The sequence below is a fragment of the Heteronotia binoei genome, chromosome 11 (assembly GCF_032191835.1).
Source record: "Heteronotia binoei isolate CCM8104 ecotype False Entrance Well chromosome 11, APGP_CSIRO_Hbin_v1, whole genome shotgun sequence".
Taxonomy (NCBI): Eukaryota; Metazoa; Chordata; class Lepidosauria; order Squamata; family Gekkonidae; genus Heteronotia; species Heteronotia binoei.
The window spans coordinates 75,569,209-75,588,829 of NC_083233.1; the positions used below are offsets into that span (position 1 = coordinate 75,569,209).

Below are 19,621 nucleotides of genomic sequence, written 5' to 3' on the forward strand. Positions count from 1 at the left end.
CTCTTGCTGGACGGACTGTGCTTTCGGCATCCTGAGCATTTCAATGTGAAGAATGCTGAGCCTAACCAGCCTCCTTTCTCCCCCACCCCCCACACCCTTGGCTGCGTTTCTCATCTGAACATCCTGAATTTCATTGTCGGTCCCGGTTTGGAAAATGAGTTTGGGTGGGAAGTGTGATTTGTCACGCTTCCACGTTCCATTCGGTAATATCTGCAAATATTCTGGAGGACATAGGCCTTTTCTGTTTCCTGGTATTTTTTTATGACAAGCTCTCCTGGCACGGCTCCACCATAAGCCAGAGCTGCACATGGCGGCGGCAGATCGGAGCGATGGCGGTAGTTGGATGACCCGCCCCTTTCCCACTGCAATCCCTGCACACACGTGTAGGGCTGCCAGCTCTGGGATCGAAAATACGAAGAGATTTGGGGGATGGAATCATACAATAATAGAGTTGGAAGGGACCCCTGGGGGGGTCATCAAGTCCAACCCCCTGCACAATGCAGGAACTTCACAAATACCTCCCCCCCACACACACACACACCCTTCCTGCCCTCTTTCTCATGATCGGCCTAATTCACAGAATCAACATTGCTGTGTCAGATGGACCATCTAGCCTCTGTTTGAAAACCTCTGAAGAAGGAGAGCCCACCCCCTCCTGAGAAAGTTCTTCCTAATGTTTAGCCAGGAATGCTTGTTCCAGCAGCGATGGTGGTGGTTGGATGACCCGCCCCTTTCCCACTGCAAGCCCCACACTCACACATGGGGCTGCCAGCTCTGGGTTCGGAAATACGAGGAGATGTGGGGGATGGAATCATAGAATCATAGACTTGGAAGGGACCTCCACAGTCATCTAGTCCAACCCCCTGCACAATGCAGGAAACCTACAAATGCCTCCTCCTGCCCCCCTTCTCATGAACTTCCTAATTCACAGAATCGGCATTGCTGTCAGTTGGCCATCTAGCCTCTGTTTGAAAACCTCTGAAGGAGGAGAGCCCGTCACCTCCCCAGGAAGCCTGTTGCACTGAAAAACCACTCTTGTCAGGAAGTTCTTCCTAATTTTTAGTCAAAAACTCTGATTGACTCTGGTCCGACCTTCTGGGGCAACAGTAAACGACTCCACGCCATCTTCTATGTGACAGCCCTCTGAGTACTTGAATATGGTGATCATATCACTTCTTAGTCGTCTCCTCTCCAGGCTAAACATCCCCAGCTCCTTCAACCTTTCATCATAGGACTTGGTCTCCAGACCTCTCACTATCTTTGCCAACCTCCTCTGGACCCGTTCTAGCTTGTCTAGTTCCTTCTTAAATTGTGGTGCCCCAAACTGAAGACAATACTCTAGGTGAGGTCTAACCAGAGCAGAGCAAAGTGATACCATCACTTCTTGTGATCTGGACACTAGACTTCTGTTGAGCCTCAGGAGGATGGGATTTGGAGAGGGGAAGGACCTCAGCAGTGTTTGATGCCATAGACCCCGCCCTCCAAAGCAGCCATTTTTCTCCGGGGGAACTGAACTTGGATTTTCTGGACAGCAAGCATAACAGTGGGAGATCTCCAGGTATCACCTGGGGATTGGCAACTGTACTTACACTAGCGACTGGGGTGGGGGGAATCCAGGACCCGAGCAGTGGGGCAGCTGTTCCTGCTAGTGTAGAATCTGAAGTGAGGAAGGGGTCTGTCCTAAGACCCCTGGGGAAGAAGATGATGAAGCTGCTTTATACTGAATCAGACCCCCCCTCAGTCCATCAAAGTCAGTCTTATCTACTCAGACTGGCAGCGGCTCTCCAGGGTCTCAAGCTGAGGTTTTTCACACCTACTTGCCTGGACCCTTTTTAGTTGGAGATGCCAGGGATTGAACCTGGGACCTTCTGCTTACCAAGCAGATGCACTACCACTGAGCCACCGTCCCTCTCTAAATGATGATATTGGATTTATACCCCGCCCTATACCCCGAAACTCAGAGTTTCAGAGCAGCTTACAATCTCCTTTACCTCCCCGCCCCCCACAACAGACATCCTGTGAGGTAGGTGGGGCTGAGAGAGCTCTCTCAGCAGCTGCCGTTTCAAGGACAACTCTGTGAAAGCTATGGCTGACCCAAGGCCATTCCAGCAGGTGCAAGTGGAGGACTGAGGAATCAAACCCGATTCTCCCAGATAAGAGTCCGCACACTTAACCACTACACCAAACTGGTTTTCACAAGGACAGCTCTACAAGAGCTCTGGCTGACCCAAGGCCATTCCAGCAGGTGCAAGTGGAAGAGTGGGGAACCAAACCCAGTTCTCCCAGATAAGAGTCCACGCACTTAACCCCTACACCAAACTGGCTACCCCAAACTGTGCACTTAACCACTACACCAAACCGGGAACCCAAGCACCAATTGGGGATGGCGCGATGCTTTTTCCTGCTTTCGTGCGCCCAGCTGACCCGTGTTGCTTCCTTTGTTTTGCAGCCTCTCTGGAGATGAATGAAAGTTCTCGTTGGACGGAGGAGGAAATGGAGACAGCAAAAAAAGGTGACGCCTTTCTCTTTTTTAAAAAACAAAACAAAACCAGCTTCCGACGGGGATCGAGCTCAGGTTGTGAGCAATACTCAGTACTCAGCTTTAACGCCCTGCACCACGGGGCTCTTTGTTCAGAGAGAGGGGCGGGGTATAAATCTGCAGTCTTCTTCTTTTTCTTCTTCTCTTCCATTTCCTCCAGGGGAAACTGTTCTCTGTCATTTGGAGGAGATCTGTAATTTTGGGGGATCCCTAGGTCTCACCTAGAGGCTGGCATTCCTAAATTGCAGTCTGCCCACTGGCTCTTTTTTTTTTTAAAATGTATTCTGTGATCTTCTATCCGGATAAAAGTTATTTGCGGGTTATAAAACGGCTGCGTCGGCCTAGGCTACAAGCCCGCTGCGGAGTCGAGCTCTCGCTCGTGAGTGATTCTGAGAGGCCTTTTTTGAACTGGCCTGGTTTCTTCATGGTGCAGGAGCATTCCGGAGCGAGTCAGCCCAGCGCAGCAGTTAGAGTGGCAGACTGCTTGCAGGGGGGGGGGGGGGGGGGCAGAAGTTTAAAGTTCCCGGTCGGCCCTGAAGCTGATTGGGAGAGCTCTTTTCTGCCTACCCCAGCCTAGCCTGCCTCCCACGGGTTTCCTGAAGGCGGGACGGGAGAGAGAGGTTGCCCAGAAACTGCAGCGGGGTTGCCGGGACCCCCAATGCCCACTGATGGGAGATGGAGGGCAGGAGTTAGGATTGCCAGATCCAAGTTGGGAAACTGCTAGAGATTTGGAGACGGAGCCTTGGGAGGGCAGGGACCTCAGTGGGGTTTAGCACCGCAGAGTCCATGCTTCAAAGCCAGTTTGGTGTGGTGGTGAAGTGCGCGGACTCTTCTCTGGGAGAACCGGGTGTGATTCCCCGCTTCTCCACTTGCAGCTGCCGGAAGGGCCTCAGGTCAGCCGGAGCTCTCGCAGGAGTTGTCCTTGAAAGGGCAGCTGCTGAGGGAACCCTCTCAGCCCCACCCACCTCACATTTATACCCTGCCTCTCTCACTGGCTCTCTTAAGACTGCAAAAAGGTATGCTTGAAAGCATGCGGCTGATTCAGCCGTTGCGGCATCCTGTGCCTTCTACAGCAGCGAGTAGCCATGTTGGACTTCAGTAGAAGACCTAGATTTGAGTCCAGTTGCTCCGCAGAGACCAACAAGACTTCCGGGGCGTCAAAGCTCCCTTCGTCAGATACAAGTAGAAATGGAGGTCTCCGAGTCTTTATATATCAGTCAGAAAGTGGGAGGGATGTTGCAAAGAAGGAACTCGGGATGCAAAGGTACAGTGCCTGTTGTAATCAGCGTGATTAGAGCAGAGAGGGAATGCTGGGGGGCAAAAAATTAGTATACGCTGAACATGAGTTGACAGTGTGTTGCAGCGGCTAAAAAGGCAAATGCAATTTTGGGCTGTATTAACAGAAGTATAGTGTGAAGATCACATGGTGATGGTTTCGCTTTACTCTACTCTGATAAGACCTCAGCTGGAGTACTGTGTTCAGTTTGGGGCACCACATTTTAAAAAGGATATAGCAAGCATGGAACGGGTCGAGAGGAGGGCGACGAAGATGGTGAGGGGTCTGGAGACCAAGACCTATGAAAAAAAGGTTGAAGGAGCTGGGCATGTTTAGCCTGAAGAGGTGTCTGAGAGGTGATACGATCACCATTTTCAAGTACTTGTGCAGGGGGTTGGACTAGATGGCCCTGGAGGTCCCTTCCAACTCTATTATTCTGTGATTCTATGTGTTGTGAGATAAAAATGTCGTGTCCCCCTTCAACCCTGCTCTGAACCTCCCACCTTTCCGATTGACTCAAAGATCTCCATTTCTACTTGTGTCTAACCAGGGCCAGCTTCAAGGGGGGATTGGATAAACCTATGGAGCAGAGATCCATCAGTGGCTTTTACCCACAGCGTATTGTTGGAACTCTCTGTCTGGGGCAGTGATGCTCTGTGTTCTTGGTGCTTGGGAGGGGCAACAGGGTGAGGACTTCTGATGTCCTGGTCCCACTGATGGACCTTCTGATGGCACCTGGGGGGGGGGGGGGTTGGCCACTGTGTGACACAGAGACCGATTTCCCGCTAAATTGATGCTGCTCTCACTCCTCGTCTGAAGTGTGCATGCACACGAAAACTTACATTCTGAATAAAACTAAGTTGGTCTTAAAGGTGCTATTGACTCCTATTTTGTTCCCCTCTTCTCCTCGGGGCTGCTGCTGGATTTCGCACAAGCTGCCCCAGACCACTGAGTTGCTCCACCTCTCTTCAAGTTCCCTCCGTAGCTGAAAACCGGCTTCCGTCTGCCACGGAGGGAACTTGAAAAGGGGTGGGGCAACTCGTCGGCTCGGGGCGGCTTGTGCAAAATCCAGCAGCAGCCCCGCGGGGGAAAGGAGACACGAGACCGGAGCAAGGTGAGTGGGGAATCGGTCAGAGGGTTGGACTGGATGGGCCATTGGCCTGATCCAACATGGCTTCTCTTATGTCTGGGGCATTGATGCTCTGTATTCCTGGTGCTTGGGGGGGCAAGAGCAGAAGGGCTTCTAGAGTTCTGGCTCCAATGATGGACCCCCTAATGGCCCCTGAGTTTTGGCCACTGTGTGACACAGAGAGTTGGATTGGATGGGCCATTGGCCTGATCCAACATGGCTTCTCTTAAGTGCTTAAGGGGAGATTTGACTCTCAAAAGCTCATCCCTGGAAAATCTCGTTGATCTCTGCACTGCTACTGGGCTCGAAACTACCTCTCGTAACAACCCGTCATTCCTCCTTGTGACTGGTGGACACGGGATGGATTATGCTAAAGTAAGAGAAACCTTGTCAGTTATCCAGGTGGGCAGCCGTGTTGGTCTGAAGCAGTAGAGCAAAGTAGGAGTCACGTATCACCTTGAGGACCAACAAAGTTTTATTCAGAATGGAAGCTTTCGTGTGCATGCCTGACTTCTTCAGGCGAGGAGCCAGGTACAGTGAGCAGAGCTACATAGAGCTGGTGGGCAGTGGTTTAGATTGCAAAATGGTGTACAAATTTAATCTGTCATTGGATTTTAAATTTGTACCATTTTGCATTCTGAACCACTGCCCACCAGCTCCGTGTAGCTCTGCTCGCTGTACCCGACTCCTCGTCTGAAGAAGTCTGCATGCACACGAAAGCTTCCGTTCTGAATAAAACTTTGTTGGTCCTCAAGGTGCCACTTGACTCCTACTTTGTTTGACCAATTATCGTCATTCACGCAGCTTGCAGGGCTCACCTTTCCACGCAGCAGACGCCGTGCTTCCTCAGCACGGTTTTTGTTTTTTTAAAAGCTTGTCTTTTTAGGGCAGGCAGCCCTGGCATAGGTCACGTCCGCACGGCACCGCGCCAAGGACCACGCCGTGCGCTTGAGTCACGTCAAGTGTGGGTGTCGCTTGATGAGGGTCTGGGTTTCTGCCGCGAGGCTATCGCTCGAAGGAAGCGAGCGGAGCAGCGCTTGGGATGGCGGGGCAGGGGGGGGGTGTTCAGCAGGAGAGGGTGAAGCGAAGGAAGAAGAGACGGCATGGGGTTGGCAACGGCGAGGGGAGGGAGAGCCTCGGAATTAACATTAAGCAAAGAAATGCAGGTCTGGAGAGAGGAAAGTTTGCACGTAGCGGCGCTCTCGTCTTGAAAATAAGCCGTTGATCCAACAGGCTGTCAAAACATACAACAGCGAATATAATTATGTGGTACAGTGTTCCTGTTGGAGGATGTTTCTTCCCCCCCCCCCTTCCTCCTTTGCTCCTGAGCCCAGCACGTTTAACTAGGCAGCTAATAAAGGGAAGAGAAGGAGGTTGTGATTCACAAGAGAGTTGCGATCTCCCTTTCCTCTGGCAACTGCTAAAAAAGGTAGTCCCCCGTGCAAGCACCAGTCGTTTCCGACTCTGGGGTGACGTCGCATCGCAACATTTTCACGGCAGACTTTTTTACGGGGCACCTTGCCGTTGCCTTCCCCAGTCTTCTACACTTGACACACACACACCCCGCAAGCTGGGGACTCATTTTAGTGACCTGGGAAGGATGGGAGGCTGAGCCAACCTCGAGCCGGCTACCTGAACCCAGCTTCCGCCAGGATCGAACTCAGGATCGTGAGCAGAGCTTAGGACTGCTGTACTGCAGCTTTACCACTCTGCGCCACGGGGGCAGAGGGTTAGAAACGGGGCAACTGTTTAGGAAGCACCTTTTGAGATCAAATTAGAGCCTTGTTCCTCTTCGCTCAGAATTCAGCGGCACACAACCTGGCTTTTTCTAGAGCCGTGTAAGGCGGCTGGCGGTCTTGAACCGGGCAAAAGCTCTCTCCCTGACCTGGATTACGCTGCTGCTGCTGCTGCGGGCTCTTCAGCGCCATCGTTGCAGGTGGCTGATCAACAGTATTACAACTGTCAGCTCAGCAGTGGTCATATGACTCGAGGGGCCAATAGGATTCTACCTGGTTCTATCCTCTGCCTAACACTGTATCTGCCCCTCCCACCCATATGGTGCAGAACAGTAGACCCAGAGAATAGGGCCAGGTTCAAATAAGAACATAAGAGAAGCCATGTTAGATCAGGCCAATGGCCCATCCAGTCCAACACTCTGTGTCACACAGTGGCAAAAAAAAAAATTATATATATATATATACACACACACACACAAACACTGTGGCTAATAGCCACTGTGGACCTCTGCTCCATATTTTTATCCAATTTCCTCTTAAAGCTGGCTATGCTTGTAGCCGCCACCACCTCCTGTGGCAGTGAATTCCACATGTTAATCAACCTTTGGGTGAAGAAGTACTTCCTTTTATCTATTTTAACCTGTCTGCTCAGCAATTTCATCGAATGCCCACGAGTTCTTGTATTGTGAGAAAGGGAGAAAAGTACTTCTTTCTCTACTTTCTCCATCCCATGCATTATCTTGTAAACCTCTATCATGTCACCCCCCAGTCGACGTTTCTCCAAGCTAAAGAGTCCCAAACGCTTCAACCTTTCTTCATAGGGAAAGTGTTCCAGCCCTTTAATCATTCTAGTTGCCCTTTTCTGCACTTTCTCCAATGCTATAATATCCTTTTTGAGGTGCAGCGACCAGAACTGCACACAGTACTCCAAATGAGACCGCAAATAGAGGGTATTATTTTGCAGTCCGGGGGGGGGGGGGGCGGGACCAGGATCCACCACCCCCACCCCACAAGTTTTGCAGGTCTTTACTTGTAAAGCTTGTGATTCTGGTCGGGCTTTCAGTGCAACGTCGTTCTAGAACAGGGGTGGCCAAACTGTGGCTTGGGAGCCACGTGTGGCTCTTTCACACATATTGTGTGGCTCTCGAAGCCTCCGCCGCCTCGTTGGCTGGCTTCAAGAAGGCAGTTGTCTCTTTAAATCACTTCGCCAAGCCAGCCGGTGGCTTGGAGAATGCATTTCAAGTTAAAGTTGTTTTCTTTCCACTTCTCCCTCCCGCTCCCCACCTATTGCCTGCCTGCCTGGCTTCTGGCTCTCAAACATCTGACGTCCATGCCTTGCGGCTCTCAAACATCTGACTTTTATCCCCTGCGGCTCTTACGTTAAGCAGGTTTGGACACCCCTGCTGTGGAACAAACTGTGTCTTTTTTTTTTTTAAAGAAAGCAGAGGCTGTGACTAATGCAGAAGGGCCACTGTTCCCATGGTGCAGCAGCTGCTTTGATGCGGAAGTCCCCAGCATCAAGCCCTGACCTGCCCAATTCAAAAGCATCTGAGAATAAGCAGAGTGCAAGACACTCGGGAGACCTGATTCCGAGTAGACAGCGCAGACCTGGATAGGCCAGTGGTCTTGATTCAGCCCAAGGTGGCTTCAGTGGGAGTTCAGAACTCCCTTCGCTCCACTTTCCGGCTCAGGTGCTCACTCAACGTCCAGGTTCTGCTACCTGCCTGATGGACACCCGCTTGCCTTAGGACAGCCCCAGCCCTGGGAGGTGGTCACTCCTGTCTGTTTTAAAACAATTTTATTTAATAACATATGGTATTCATATCCAATAAAACGTTAATAAAACCCATTATCTATCCCATACATTACTATTTTCATCCTCTCTTCCCCCCATATCTTGACCCCCACCGGTGTCATTTGATTAAAATACTTATAAAAAGAAGGTAGCCTTATCTCTTAAGAATCTTATAACACACACAGAAAATATTATTCTTCAAGAAAATACACATTTCTTAGTATTACTTATATATAACCCTTACTTCGTTATAATAATTCACCTTCATTCTTCATTGTTAACATTTTTAACACTTAATTGTTATCAAAAATTGGCCAGTGCCCTTTTATTTTCCATTCTTTTTCTATACGCCAGTTTGGTGTAGTGGTTAAGTGTGCGGACTCTTATCTGGGAGAACCGGGTTTGATTCCCCACTCCTCCACTTGCACCTGCTAGCATGGCCTTGGGTCAGCTGTAGCTCTGGCAGAGGTTGTCCTTGAAAGGGCAGCTGCTGTGAGAGCCCTCTCCAGCCCCACCCACCTCACAGGGTGTCTGTTGTGGGGGAGGAAGGTAAAGGAGATTGTGAGCCGCTCTGAGACTCTTCGGAGTGGAGGGCGCGATATAAATCCAATATCTTCTGAACTTTCCCCACTCCTTTAAATCCTTCCATCTCATAGTCTTTTAAAATTCTTGTAAGTTTATCCATTTCACTCCATGACATAACTTTTACAACCCAATCCCATTTTTCTGGTATTTTATCTTGCTTCCATAACTGCGCATACAATGTCCTAGCAGCTGAAAGTAAGTACCAAATTATAGTTCTGTCTTGCTTTGGAAACTTTTCCATTTGTAATCCCAGTAAGAAAGTCTCTGGAAATCATCTGCCAAAACTGTTTTGCTTTTTCACAAGTCCACCACATATGGTAGAAAAAACCTTCATGCTTTTTACATTTCCAGCACCTGTCTGACATCTTGTTCATTTTTGCCATTTTTTTGGAGTCATATACCATCTGTATAACATTTTAAAGCAATTTTCTTTAATATTATAACATGTCAAAATCTTCACAGAGTTCTTCCATAAGTATTCCCAAGATTCCATCTGTATTTCTTTATTTACATTAATTGCCCACTTAATCATTTGAGATTTTACTACTTCATCATCAGTAGACCATTTCAATAGTAAGTTGTATATTTTTGAAATCTACTCGTCATTATCTCCCAGCAGAACCTTCTCCAACTCAGTTTGCTCTTTTCTTATTCCTTCATTTTTAACATCATTTTCCACTAAGCTCTTAATTTGTTGCATTTGAAACCAGTCAAACTTATTATTTAGCTCTTCGGACGTTTTTAATTCCATCTTACCTCCTTGTATTTTTAATAGTTGGCTATATGATAGCCACTTTTCTTCACCCGTCTCTGAAGACATTTTTATTACTTCTGTTTGCACAATCCACAGCGGCTTCCTCTCATCTCCATACTTTTTGTATTTCGTCCACATATTTAACAGATTTCTTCTTATATAGTGATGAGAGAAGAAGCCATCCATTTTATTCTTTCCATAATACATATATGCATGCCAACCAAATAAATTTCCATGACCTTCCAATACTAAAAGTTTTCTATTTAATAACGTCACCCATCTTTTATCCACACCAAACATACTGCTCCGTGGTATAACTTCAAATCTGGTAGTTGGAATCCTCCTTTTTCTTTTGCATCTGTTAAAATTTTCATTTTAATTCTTGGTTTCTTCCCAGCCCGTACAAACTCTGAAATCTTCCTTTGCCACTTTCTAAATTGTTTATTGACCTTCACTATTGGAATTGTTTAAAATAAATACATAATTCTTGGTAGAACATTCGTTTTAATTGCAGCTGTTCTACCTAGCAATGACAAATTGAGCTTGTAGGAGGTGGTCACTCCTGGGATGGAACTCTCCCCTTCCTCCCCAGTAAGCCCCAACTGACACTTTTCCAGGCTTTTTTTCTGTAGCAGGAGCTCCTTTGCATATTAGGCCGCACCCCTCCTGCTGTAGCCTATCGTCCTGGAGCTTCCAGAAGGCCCTGTAAGCTCTTGGAGGACTGGCTACATCAGGGGTGTGCGGCCTGATATGCAAAGGAGTTCCTGCTACAAAAAAAAAAAAGCCCTGAAGACCAACAAAGTTTAATTCTGGGTATAAGTTTTCATGTGCAAGCACGCTTCTTCGGTGTGCACACGCATGGAAGCTTATACCCAGAATTAAACTTCGTTGGTCTTAAAGTTACTGCTGGACTCAGACTTTGTTTTATTACGTTTCCGGTTGTCTTCACGGCCTGTGAGAGAGGCTGGAACCTCTGAGCTTTCCTGTCATCTGCCCCAGCCCTGGGAGGTCGTCACCCCTTGTGATGGAACTCTCCCCTTCCCCCGGAAGCCCCAACTGTCCTTTTTCCAGGACTTGCTTTTTTTCTAGCAGGAACTCCTTTGCATGTTAGGCCACACACCCCCTCCCTTTGCTGTAGCCAATCCTCCTGGAGCTTGCAGTAGGCCCTGTAAGAAGAGCCCTGTAAGCTCCTGGAGGATTGGCTGCATCAGGGGTGTGTGGTCTAATATGCAAAGGAGTTCCTGCTACAAGGAAACCCCTGCCCTTTTCTGTTTTGCATTTTAATTTGTGGCGGGGAGAAAACCCTTTTTATTTCTATGGGATTGGGGCGAGGTTTTTAAAAAGGTTTTTAACCTGTGGGTGTGCAGCGGGCTGTCTGAAACACAACAGGGGAGGGAGCTGGTTTGGGTTTCCCAGACTTTGGCACCGCTCCGTCCTCGAAATCAGCCCCCTCCGGCTGCCTGCGGGGGGGGGGGGACCTTCTTTCCCTCAGCAAACCCCACCCCCCTTCCCAAATCCCCTCTTATCTGTTTCGAATGACTTCTTCATCCAGATTTCCAGCCCCGCTCTCCCCAAAGACTCGGGGGTGGGAAACAATAAAGTGGAAAAATACTACGTAACACGTAACAAATGTCTACTTATAAAACCAGCTTTTAAAAGATAAGGGGTACCCCACCCAACCCCCAAAGCCAATAACACCCCCCTCGCTTCTCCATACCGGCCTAATCCTTCTGGTAAAATCAAATACATATTTTCAAACAAGTCTTTTAGGCCCCAGCAGCCTTTGGTCTTTCCGGGCCTCCCCTTCTAGGCTTGACTTGAGTCACAGAACCTGCTTTTAATCTTTTTTGTTGTTTTTACTGCAAACTCTTCTCCTTTCTGGAGAGCCAGTTTGGTGTAATGGATAAGTGTGCGGACTCTTATCTGGGAGAACCGGGTTTGATCCCCCACTCCTCCACTTGCACTAGCTGGAATGGCCTTGGGTTAGCCATAGCTCTCTTATCTGGGAGAACCGGGCTTGATTCCCCACTCCTCCACTTGCACCTGCTGGAATGGCCTTGGGTCAGCCATAGCTCTCTTATCTAGGAGAACCGGGTTTGATTCCCCGCTCCTCCACTTGCACCTGCTGGAACGGCCTTGGGTCAGCCATAGCTCTCTTATCTGGGAGAACCGGGTTTGATTCCCCGCTCCTCCACTTGCACCTGCTGGAATGGCCTTGGATCAGCCATAGCTCTCTTATCTGGGAGAACCGGGTTTGATTCCCCGCTCCTCCACATGCACCTGCTGGAACGGCCTTGGGTCAGCCATAGCTCTCTTATCTGGGAGAACCGGGTTTGATTCCCCGCTCCTCCACTTGCACCTGCTAGAACGGCCTTGGGTCAGCCATAGCTCTCTTATCTGGGAGAACCGGGTTTGATTCCCCGCTCCTCCACTTGCACCTGCTGGAATGGCTTTGGGTCAGCCATAGCTCTCTTATCTGGGAGAACCGGGTGTGATTCCCCACTCCTCCACATGCACCTGCTGGAACGGCCTTGGGTCAGCCATAGCTCTCTTATCTGGGATAACCGGGTTTGATTCCCCACTCCTCCACTTGCACCTGCTGGAATGGCCTTGGGTCAGCCAGAGCTCTCTTATCTTGGAGAACCCGGTTTGATTCCCCACTCCTCCACTTGCACCAGCTGGAATGGCCTTGGGTCAGCCATAGCTCTGGCAGAGGTTGTCCTTGAAAGGGCAGCTGCTGGGAGAGCCCTCTCCAGCCCCACCCACCTCACATGGTGTCTGTTGTGGGGGAGGAAGGTAAAGGAGATTGTGAGCCGCTCTGAGACTCTTCGGAGTGGAGGGCGGGATATGAATGCAATATCTTCTTCATCTTCTTTTTTCTCTCTCTTTGTCTTTCTCTGCCCTTTGCCTTTTCCTCCTGGCTTGCTTCCTTTCTCCTGCCCCCCGCATTTCAAATAAAACCTTAACTAGTTGCCAGCTAACAGCTGGGAAAGACCTGGAGATTTTGGAGGAGGGTGTGGTTTGATGATGATGATGATATTGGATATATATCCCACCCTATACTCAGTCTCAGAGTGGTCACAATCTTCTTTACCTTCCCCCCCACACACAGCAGACATCTTGTGAGGTAGGTGGAGCTCAGAAGCTAGACTTTCAAGGAGAACCTCTGCCAGAGCTATGGCTGACCCAAGGTCATGCAAGTGGAGGAGTGGGGAATCAAACCCGCTTCTCCCAGATATGAGTCCGTGGACTTAACCACTACACCAAACTGGCCCTGTTTGGGGAGGGGAGGGTCCTCAACTGGGTACTCAATAATGCCGTAGTATCCATCCTCCAAAGCAGCCGTTTTCAGCCTAACATGGGTCTCATTGGTGGCACTAATGCCACAGAGAACCAGTTTGGTGTAGTGGTTAAGTCCACAAACTCCTATCTGGGAGAACCGGGTTTGATTCCCCACTCCTCCACTTGCAGCTGCTGGAATGGCCTTGGGTCAGCTAGAGCTCTCTTATCTGGGAGAACCGGGTTGGATTCCCCACTCCTCCACTTGCAGCTGCTGGAATGGCCTTGGGTCAGCCAGAGCTCTCACAGAGCTGCCCTTGAAAGGGCTTTGTTTAGTAGGGTGCCTTTTCATCTGCACAGCCAATCAGAAGCCCCACTGGCCAGAAGCCCCACTTGGCCTGCCTGTTTTCTCCAGTCACTTGGTGGGCATCAGAAAAGGTGTTAGTGGGCACCACGTTGGGGACCCCTGCTCTAAGGCTATTATGTGACTTTGGTTTCAGGCTTTGTTTACCTGGATGGAAAGTTCCGCTTGAGATCCAGTTTGGTGTAGTGGTGAAGTGCCCAGACTCTTATCTGGGAGAACCGGATTCCCCACTCCTCCACTTGCACCTGCTGGAATGGCCTTGGGTCAACCATAGCTCTCGTAGGAGTTGTCCTTGAAAGGGCAGCTTCTGGAAGAGATCTCCCAGCCCCACCTGCCTCACAGGGTGTCTGTTGTGGGGGAGGAAGAGAAAGGGGATTGTAGGCTGCTTTGAGACTGTCCTTGAAAGGGCAGCTTCTGGGAGAGCTCTCTCAGCCCCAGCCACCTCACAAGGTGTCTGTTGGAGGGTGGAAGGAGATAAAGGAGACTGTGAGCCGCTCTGAGACTCTGATTCAGAGAGAAGGGTGGGGTTATAAATCTACAGTTGTTTCGTTTTCTTCTTCTTCTTTGGTGTAGTGGGGATCAGCTTGAGATCCAGTGGATCAGCTTAAGATCCAGTTTGGTGTATTGGTTAAGTGCGTGGACTCTTATCTGGGAGAACCGGGGTTGATTCCCCACTCCTCCACTTACAGCTGCTGGAATGACCTTGGGTCAGCCATAGCTCTCGTAGGAGTTGTCCTTGAAAGGGCAGCTTCTGAGAGAGCTCTCTCAGCCCCACCTGCCTCACAGGATGTCTGTTGTGTGTGGGCGGAGGGGAGGTAAAGGAGATTTTGACCACTCTGAGACTCAGAGTATAGGGCGGGATATAAAGCCCAATATCTTCTTCTTCTTCCATTCCAGCAACAAACACAACCCCCCAAAAAACTTTATAGTAAAGGTATAAGAACGTTTTATTGACTTTCTGTACCCGGACATAATGCTCCCAGAGCCCGGTTTTTGGAAGAGATCCTTGACGGCTGCTCTGGATTGAGTGATGCAAACAACAGGACGGGACTCTCGCCCTGTGATTTAAATAAATACGTTCCTTATAGGGTCTCTTTGTTTTCCTTGGCAGCCTAGGAGATTCGTTAGGAGCTTGTCCAAGTGAGTGCTATTCTCTGCCATGGAGACCATTTAATGTTATTATGACTGGAGCGCACCCAAGCGTTGCCTAATCCAAATGTTGCCCCCGTCAGAGCTGTTCACATGGCAGTACCTGCCCCTCGCCTGTTTCTGGGTGGTTGGATGTATGCCGCTTTCGGGGGGGGGGGGGGGATGAACTTTGACATTTGACATGCAGACCAGGCCCACCGTCTGGTGAGGTTAGGCTTGAGTGGCATCACTGCTAGATTTGGCAGTGAGCGTAAGAGAAGCCATGTTGGATCAGGCCAGTGGCACATCCAGTCCGGCACTCTGGCCACACAGCGTCTCAAAATGAGGTGCCATCAGGAGACCCACCAAGGGGGCCAGAACTCCGGAAGCCCCCCCACTGTTGCCCCCCCCCCAAAGCACCAAGAATATACAGCATCACTGTCCAAGACATAAGAACCTGAGAGAAGCCATGTTGGATCAGGCCAGTGGCCCATCCAGTCCAACACTGTCACACAGTGGTGTACACAGGGCTTTTTTTGTAGCAGGAACTCCTTTGCATATTAGGCCACACCCCTGATGTAGTCAATCCTCCTGGAGCTTACACCGGGCCCTGTACTAAGAGCCCTGCAAGCTCTTGGAAGATTTCGGGGGGCACAGTGGGAGGGCTTCTAGCCCTACTGGTGGACTTCCTTATGGTACTTGGGGTTTTTGGCCACCATGTGACACAGAGTGTTGGACTGGATGGACCATTGGCCTGATCCAACATGGCTTCTCTTATTGTTCTTATGTGACACAGAGTGTTGGACTGGATGAGTCATTGGCCTGATCCAACATGGCTTCTCTTATGTGACACAGAGTGTTGGCCTTGATGGGCCCTTGGTCTGATCCAACATGGCTTCTCTTATGTTCTTATGTGACACAGAATGTTGGACTGGATGTGTCATTGGCCTGATCCAACATGGTTTCTCTTATGTGACATAGAGTGTTGGACTGGATGGGCCATTGGCCTGATCCAACATGGCTTCTCTTATGTTCTTATGTGACACAGAGTGTTGGACTGGATGGGCCATTGGCCTGATCCAACATGGCTTCTCTTAGGTTCTTGTGTGACACAGAGTGTTGGACTGGATGGGCCAGTGGCCTGATCCAACATGGCTTCTCTTATGTTCTTATTGGCTCCATCAGGGGTGTGTGGCCTAATATGCAATGGAGTTCCTGCTACAGAAAAAGCCCTGGGCATACGGTTAGGCCCATATTTCTCCCTCACCTGCCCAATCCATGACCCCATGAAGTTGTTTAATATTGAACCAGGCCCTTGGTCTATTATGGTCAGAATTGTCTCCTCAGGCTGGCAGCAGCTCTTCAGGTTTTCAGGCAGAGGTCTTTCACGTCACCTCCTACGTGATCCTTTTAAGTTAGAGATGTCAGGGGTTGAACCTGGGACCTTCTGCATGCCAAGCCGATGCTGTACTGTTGAGCCCCAGACAAGCCCCAAAATATTTTGGCCTTTCCGTCCTGTCAAGTATTTAAACCTACCCCTCGTCTCCCACATGACAGGCGGGGGGGAGGGGAGGAGGAGAAGAAGACTATGATGATATTGGATTTATACCCTGCCCTTCACTCTGAATCTCAGAGTCTCAGAGAGGCTCACAATCTCTTTTACTTTCTTCCCCCACAACAGACACCCTGTGGTAGGTGGGGCTGAGAGAGCTCTCCCAGACGCTGCCCTTTCAAGGACAACCTCTGCCAGAGCTATGGCTGACCCAAGGCCATTCCAGCAGCTTCAAGTGGAGGAGTGGGGAATCAAGCCTGGCTCTCCCAGATAAGAGTCCGCGTACTTAACCACTACACTACACCAAACTCACAAAGATTGTCTTCCCTGTCCTTCCCTTGCCCTGCTGTTGTCAGTTCCTTGCCTCGCCGAGCCTGACAAAACCACACCAAAACAGCGCACACCGTAGAATGCAACCGATGCACACATTGAGCTCATTCCAAAAGAGGGGCACGGGGGCTGCCGTGTTAAGCAACACTGGAAGAGGCTGCGTAGTGGGACTCCATCTCGGGAGCTGGAAGTTGCATTGTTCCAGATCGCTGCTCCCAGCTCTCCTCCTGGGCTGGTCTTCCTGCTCGCCTCCCTCCCAGCGTGTTTTTGATGCCTTTCTGCGGCATCCTGAGTAATGCATCGGAGATGCGGGGGTGGGCGCCTGCTGAGCAAAGCTGTTAGCGCCAATCCTACGGCGTTGCTCTCCCTCCCGCGCACTCCCGCCGTCTCTCATGACAAGCTTTCTGAGGTTGAATTTGGGTTTTATTTATTAAAAAAAAAATACCTCTATAGGAGAAAAAGACGAGGACGTCTTTGGCAAGTGTCGGAACGCGCAAATGAGAGCCTTGAGAGGGAGCTAGTAATTATTGCAGTTTTATTTCTCTCCTTCTGTGTTTTAATTGCGTCGTAACGTCGCGCCGGGGGTGGTCGTTCCAAAAATGGAAGGGAGCCGGGCTGTGTCGCAGCGGAAGAGCCGGATTCGAGTCCAGTTGCACCTTGGAGACCAACAGGGTTTTTGGATAGATCCAAGAGGGCAGCCGTGTTGTTCTGAAGCATTTGAACAAAGCAGGAGTCAAGTGGCACCTTTAAGACCAGCCGAGTTTTATTGAGAGCGTAAGCTTTCGTGTGCTCTCTAAGCGCTCTTCATCAGACGAGGGGATCAGGTATTGTGGGCTGAAATACAAGCAGTCTGTTGATTAAGAGTGCAGACTGGTCACATGGTAAACCAGTGTGGCTTGGCCATTGGGTCTGGATAGCCATAAAAGGCAATAAAAGTCCTTTGCCCATTGGCGTTTCTGTAAATCTAGGTGAATCACAAAAGGACATGCATTTCCCAATTGCAGTCCACCTAATTTTTTTTGGAGTACAACCTTCGAGAGTCAAAGTTCCCATTGTCAGAGACAGGTGGGACCGAAGATCGATCCTCGATATCCCAAGTCAGAAGGTGGGAAAGGTGTTGCAGAGAAAGGACTCTGGTTGCAAAGATGCAATGCAGAATGCAGTCTGCGTGATCAGAGCGAGGGAGGAAGGCTTAGAGCCTGGGAGAGACATTAGCATTTGCATTGAAGATACGAAACCTGTGATTCATAATGTCCCAGTAGTCTGCCGTGGTAAGAATTAGACATGAGCCTGCGTCTGGTCTGTAGTACTTCCGATTGCGGGTAGCGGCTTTCCCGATTGGATAGCGCTGCATTATGAAGCCGTTCCTTGCACGTAGAAAACTGGCACGTCAGGGCAAGGGAAGGCCTTCCTTGACACTGAATTGTCTACATGCAGAGAACGTTGTTGAGGTGTTTGGTTTGGTTTTTCGGAAGAACGTTCGGTCGCGCCAGCCATCCCTTGCAGTCAGAAACGGTAGAGCCCAGTACTCGCAAGTTTCACCTCTCTGTGAGAACAGGGCCTTAAGCTTGGTCCCGTCCCCCCTGCCCCCCACCCCCCGTGCAAGAGAAGGAAAATGGTCGCCGCCGCTTCCAGCCACAAGTGGCCAATCCCCTTCTAGAATGCTCTTTTGTTTTCGAAACTCCCCGCAAGCAGAAAACCAGCGTAGAAATTTTCCCCCCTGCTGTGAAATGTTTCTATTTGCATGGAGGTGTTTTTGTTTTTTAAAGTGAAGGAATATTCAAAGCAGGAATCCACCCCTGCACTTTATTCTGCCGTCTCTTCCGAAATGTGTCAGCCACCCCTTAGTCTTCGCTGCCTCCAAGCACAGCCGTGTTCCAAGGGTCCAGATCTGCCCCAGGGGGTTGCCAGACCCAGGTTGGGAAATACCAGGAGATTTTGGGGGGGTGGGGTGGGGAGGCTAAGGAGTGCAGGGTTTGGAGACCTCGTTGGGACCTCATGCCACAGAGTCCAGCCGCCGAAGCAGGGGGACTGATCTCCGTCATCTGGAGACTGGTTGTAATTGGTTAGAACAGGGGTGTCTGTCACGGGCTGGGGCCGGGTCAGGCGATGTCCAGGGTCAGTCCAAGGTCTGTAGCTGGTGAGCAAAGAGGGTCCGATGCGCCAAAGCCAAATCACAGTCCAGGTATCGCAGGTCAGGGGTCCAGGGGCCGAAGTCGGGGGGTCCAGAAGTCAAAGCCAAAGTCAGGGGGTCCAGAAGCCAAAGTCAGAAGTCGAAGTGGATGGTAGAGCATCAGGTAAGTGACTAGTTGCTTCCACAAAGCCTCCTCCCAAAGCCCACAGTTATATAACCCTCTGCTGTCTGTTGCCCATTTGGGCTAATTGCTGACTCAGAGGGCAGCCAGGATCCTGCTGAGACTCAAGCATCCTCACTCCTAGAAGGGCCAGAATCCTTTCAAAACTCAGGGCTCAGGGAGCATCTTGCTCGTGAGCGTGCCGCCCTCCTCCGATCCCTGAGGTCCTGACGAAGGCGGTCACGCACCCGAGCCACCCGAGAGGGCGAGGCAGGGGGACTGGGGTCTTCTCCCTCAGGAGGCAGGGGCACTGGTGCAGGTGGCAGGGGCACAGTTTCTTCTGCAGGCTCAGCTTCTTTTGCGGGGTCCCCAGCACCCATGACAGTGTCAAACATGCAACCCAGGGGCCGAATCAGGCCCCTGGAGGGCTCCTATCAGGCCCCTGAGCAGCTGGCTTTCATCTGCTTCCTTCTGCTTCTTGCTCCCTTTTGCATCACTGCTTGTTTTGCGAGGCTTGCTTAATTGCACAGGCGCTACAGAGCAGAACCTCTACTTTCTCCATTGGCTGAGGCTCCTCCTCCTCCTCCTGGTCCCCTAAAGAAGGAAGGAAAGAGCCGGAGCTTCCTTTGCTGAGTTCCCTTGATCCCATGGGAGAAATACAAAGAAAGTATCTTTAGGACCAAAGAGAACCAATGTTTTAAGCATGCTTTAAGGTTTTTTAAAATATATATATATGTAATTGTGTTTGTCTGTGTCCTTTATAAGGTTTATATCTCTGCTGCCTGATCTTAAATAGGTAAACACATGGCCCAGCCTGACACGGCCCGGCCTGACAAGGTCTCATTTATGTCAGATCCGGC

General features: G+C 50.1%; 1 protein-coding gene across 1 annotated transcript in view; it reads left to right on the top strand.

The window, feature by feature from the left end:
• NCOR2 (nuclear receptor corepressor 2) overlaps window positions 1–19,621 on the top strand; it is a 480,522-nt gene that overhangs the window by 247,565 nt on the left and 213,336 nt on the right. The window contains 1 exon segment of the mRNA XM_060250121.1: window positions 2,450–2,512. Within this exon segment, the coding sequence (XP_060106104.1) occupies window positions 2,450–2,512 (63 nt within the window).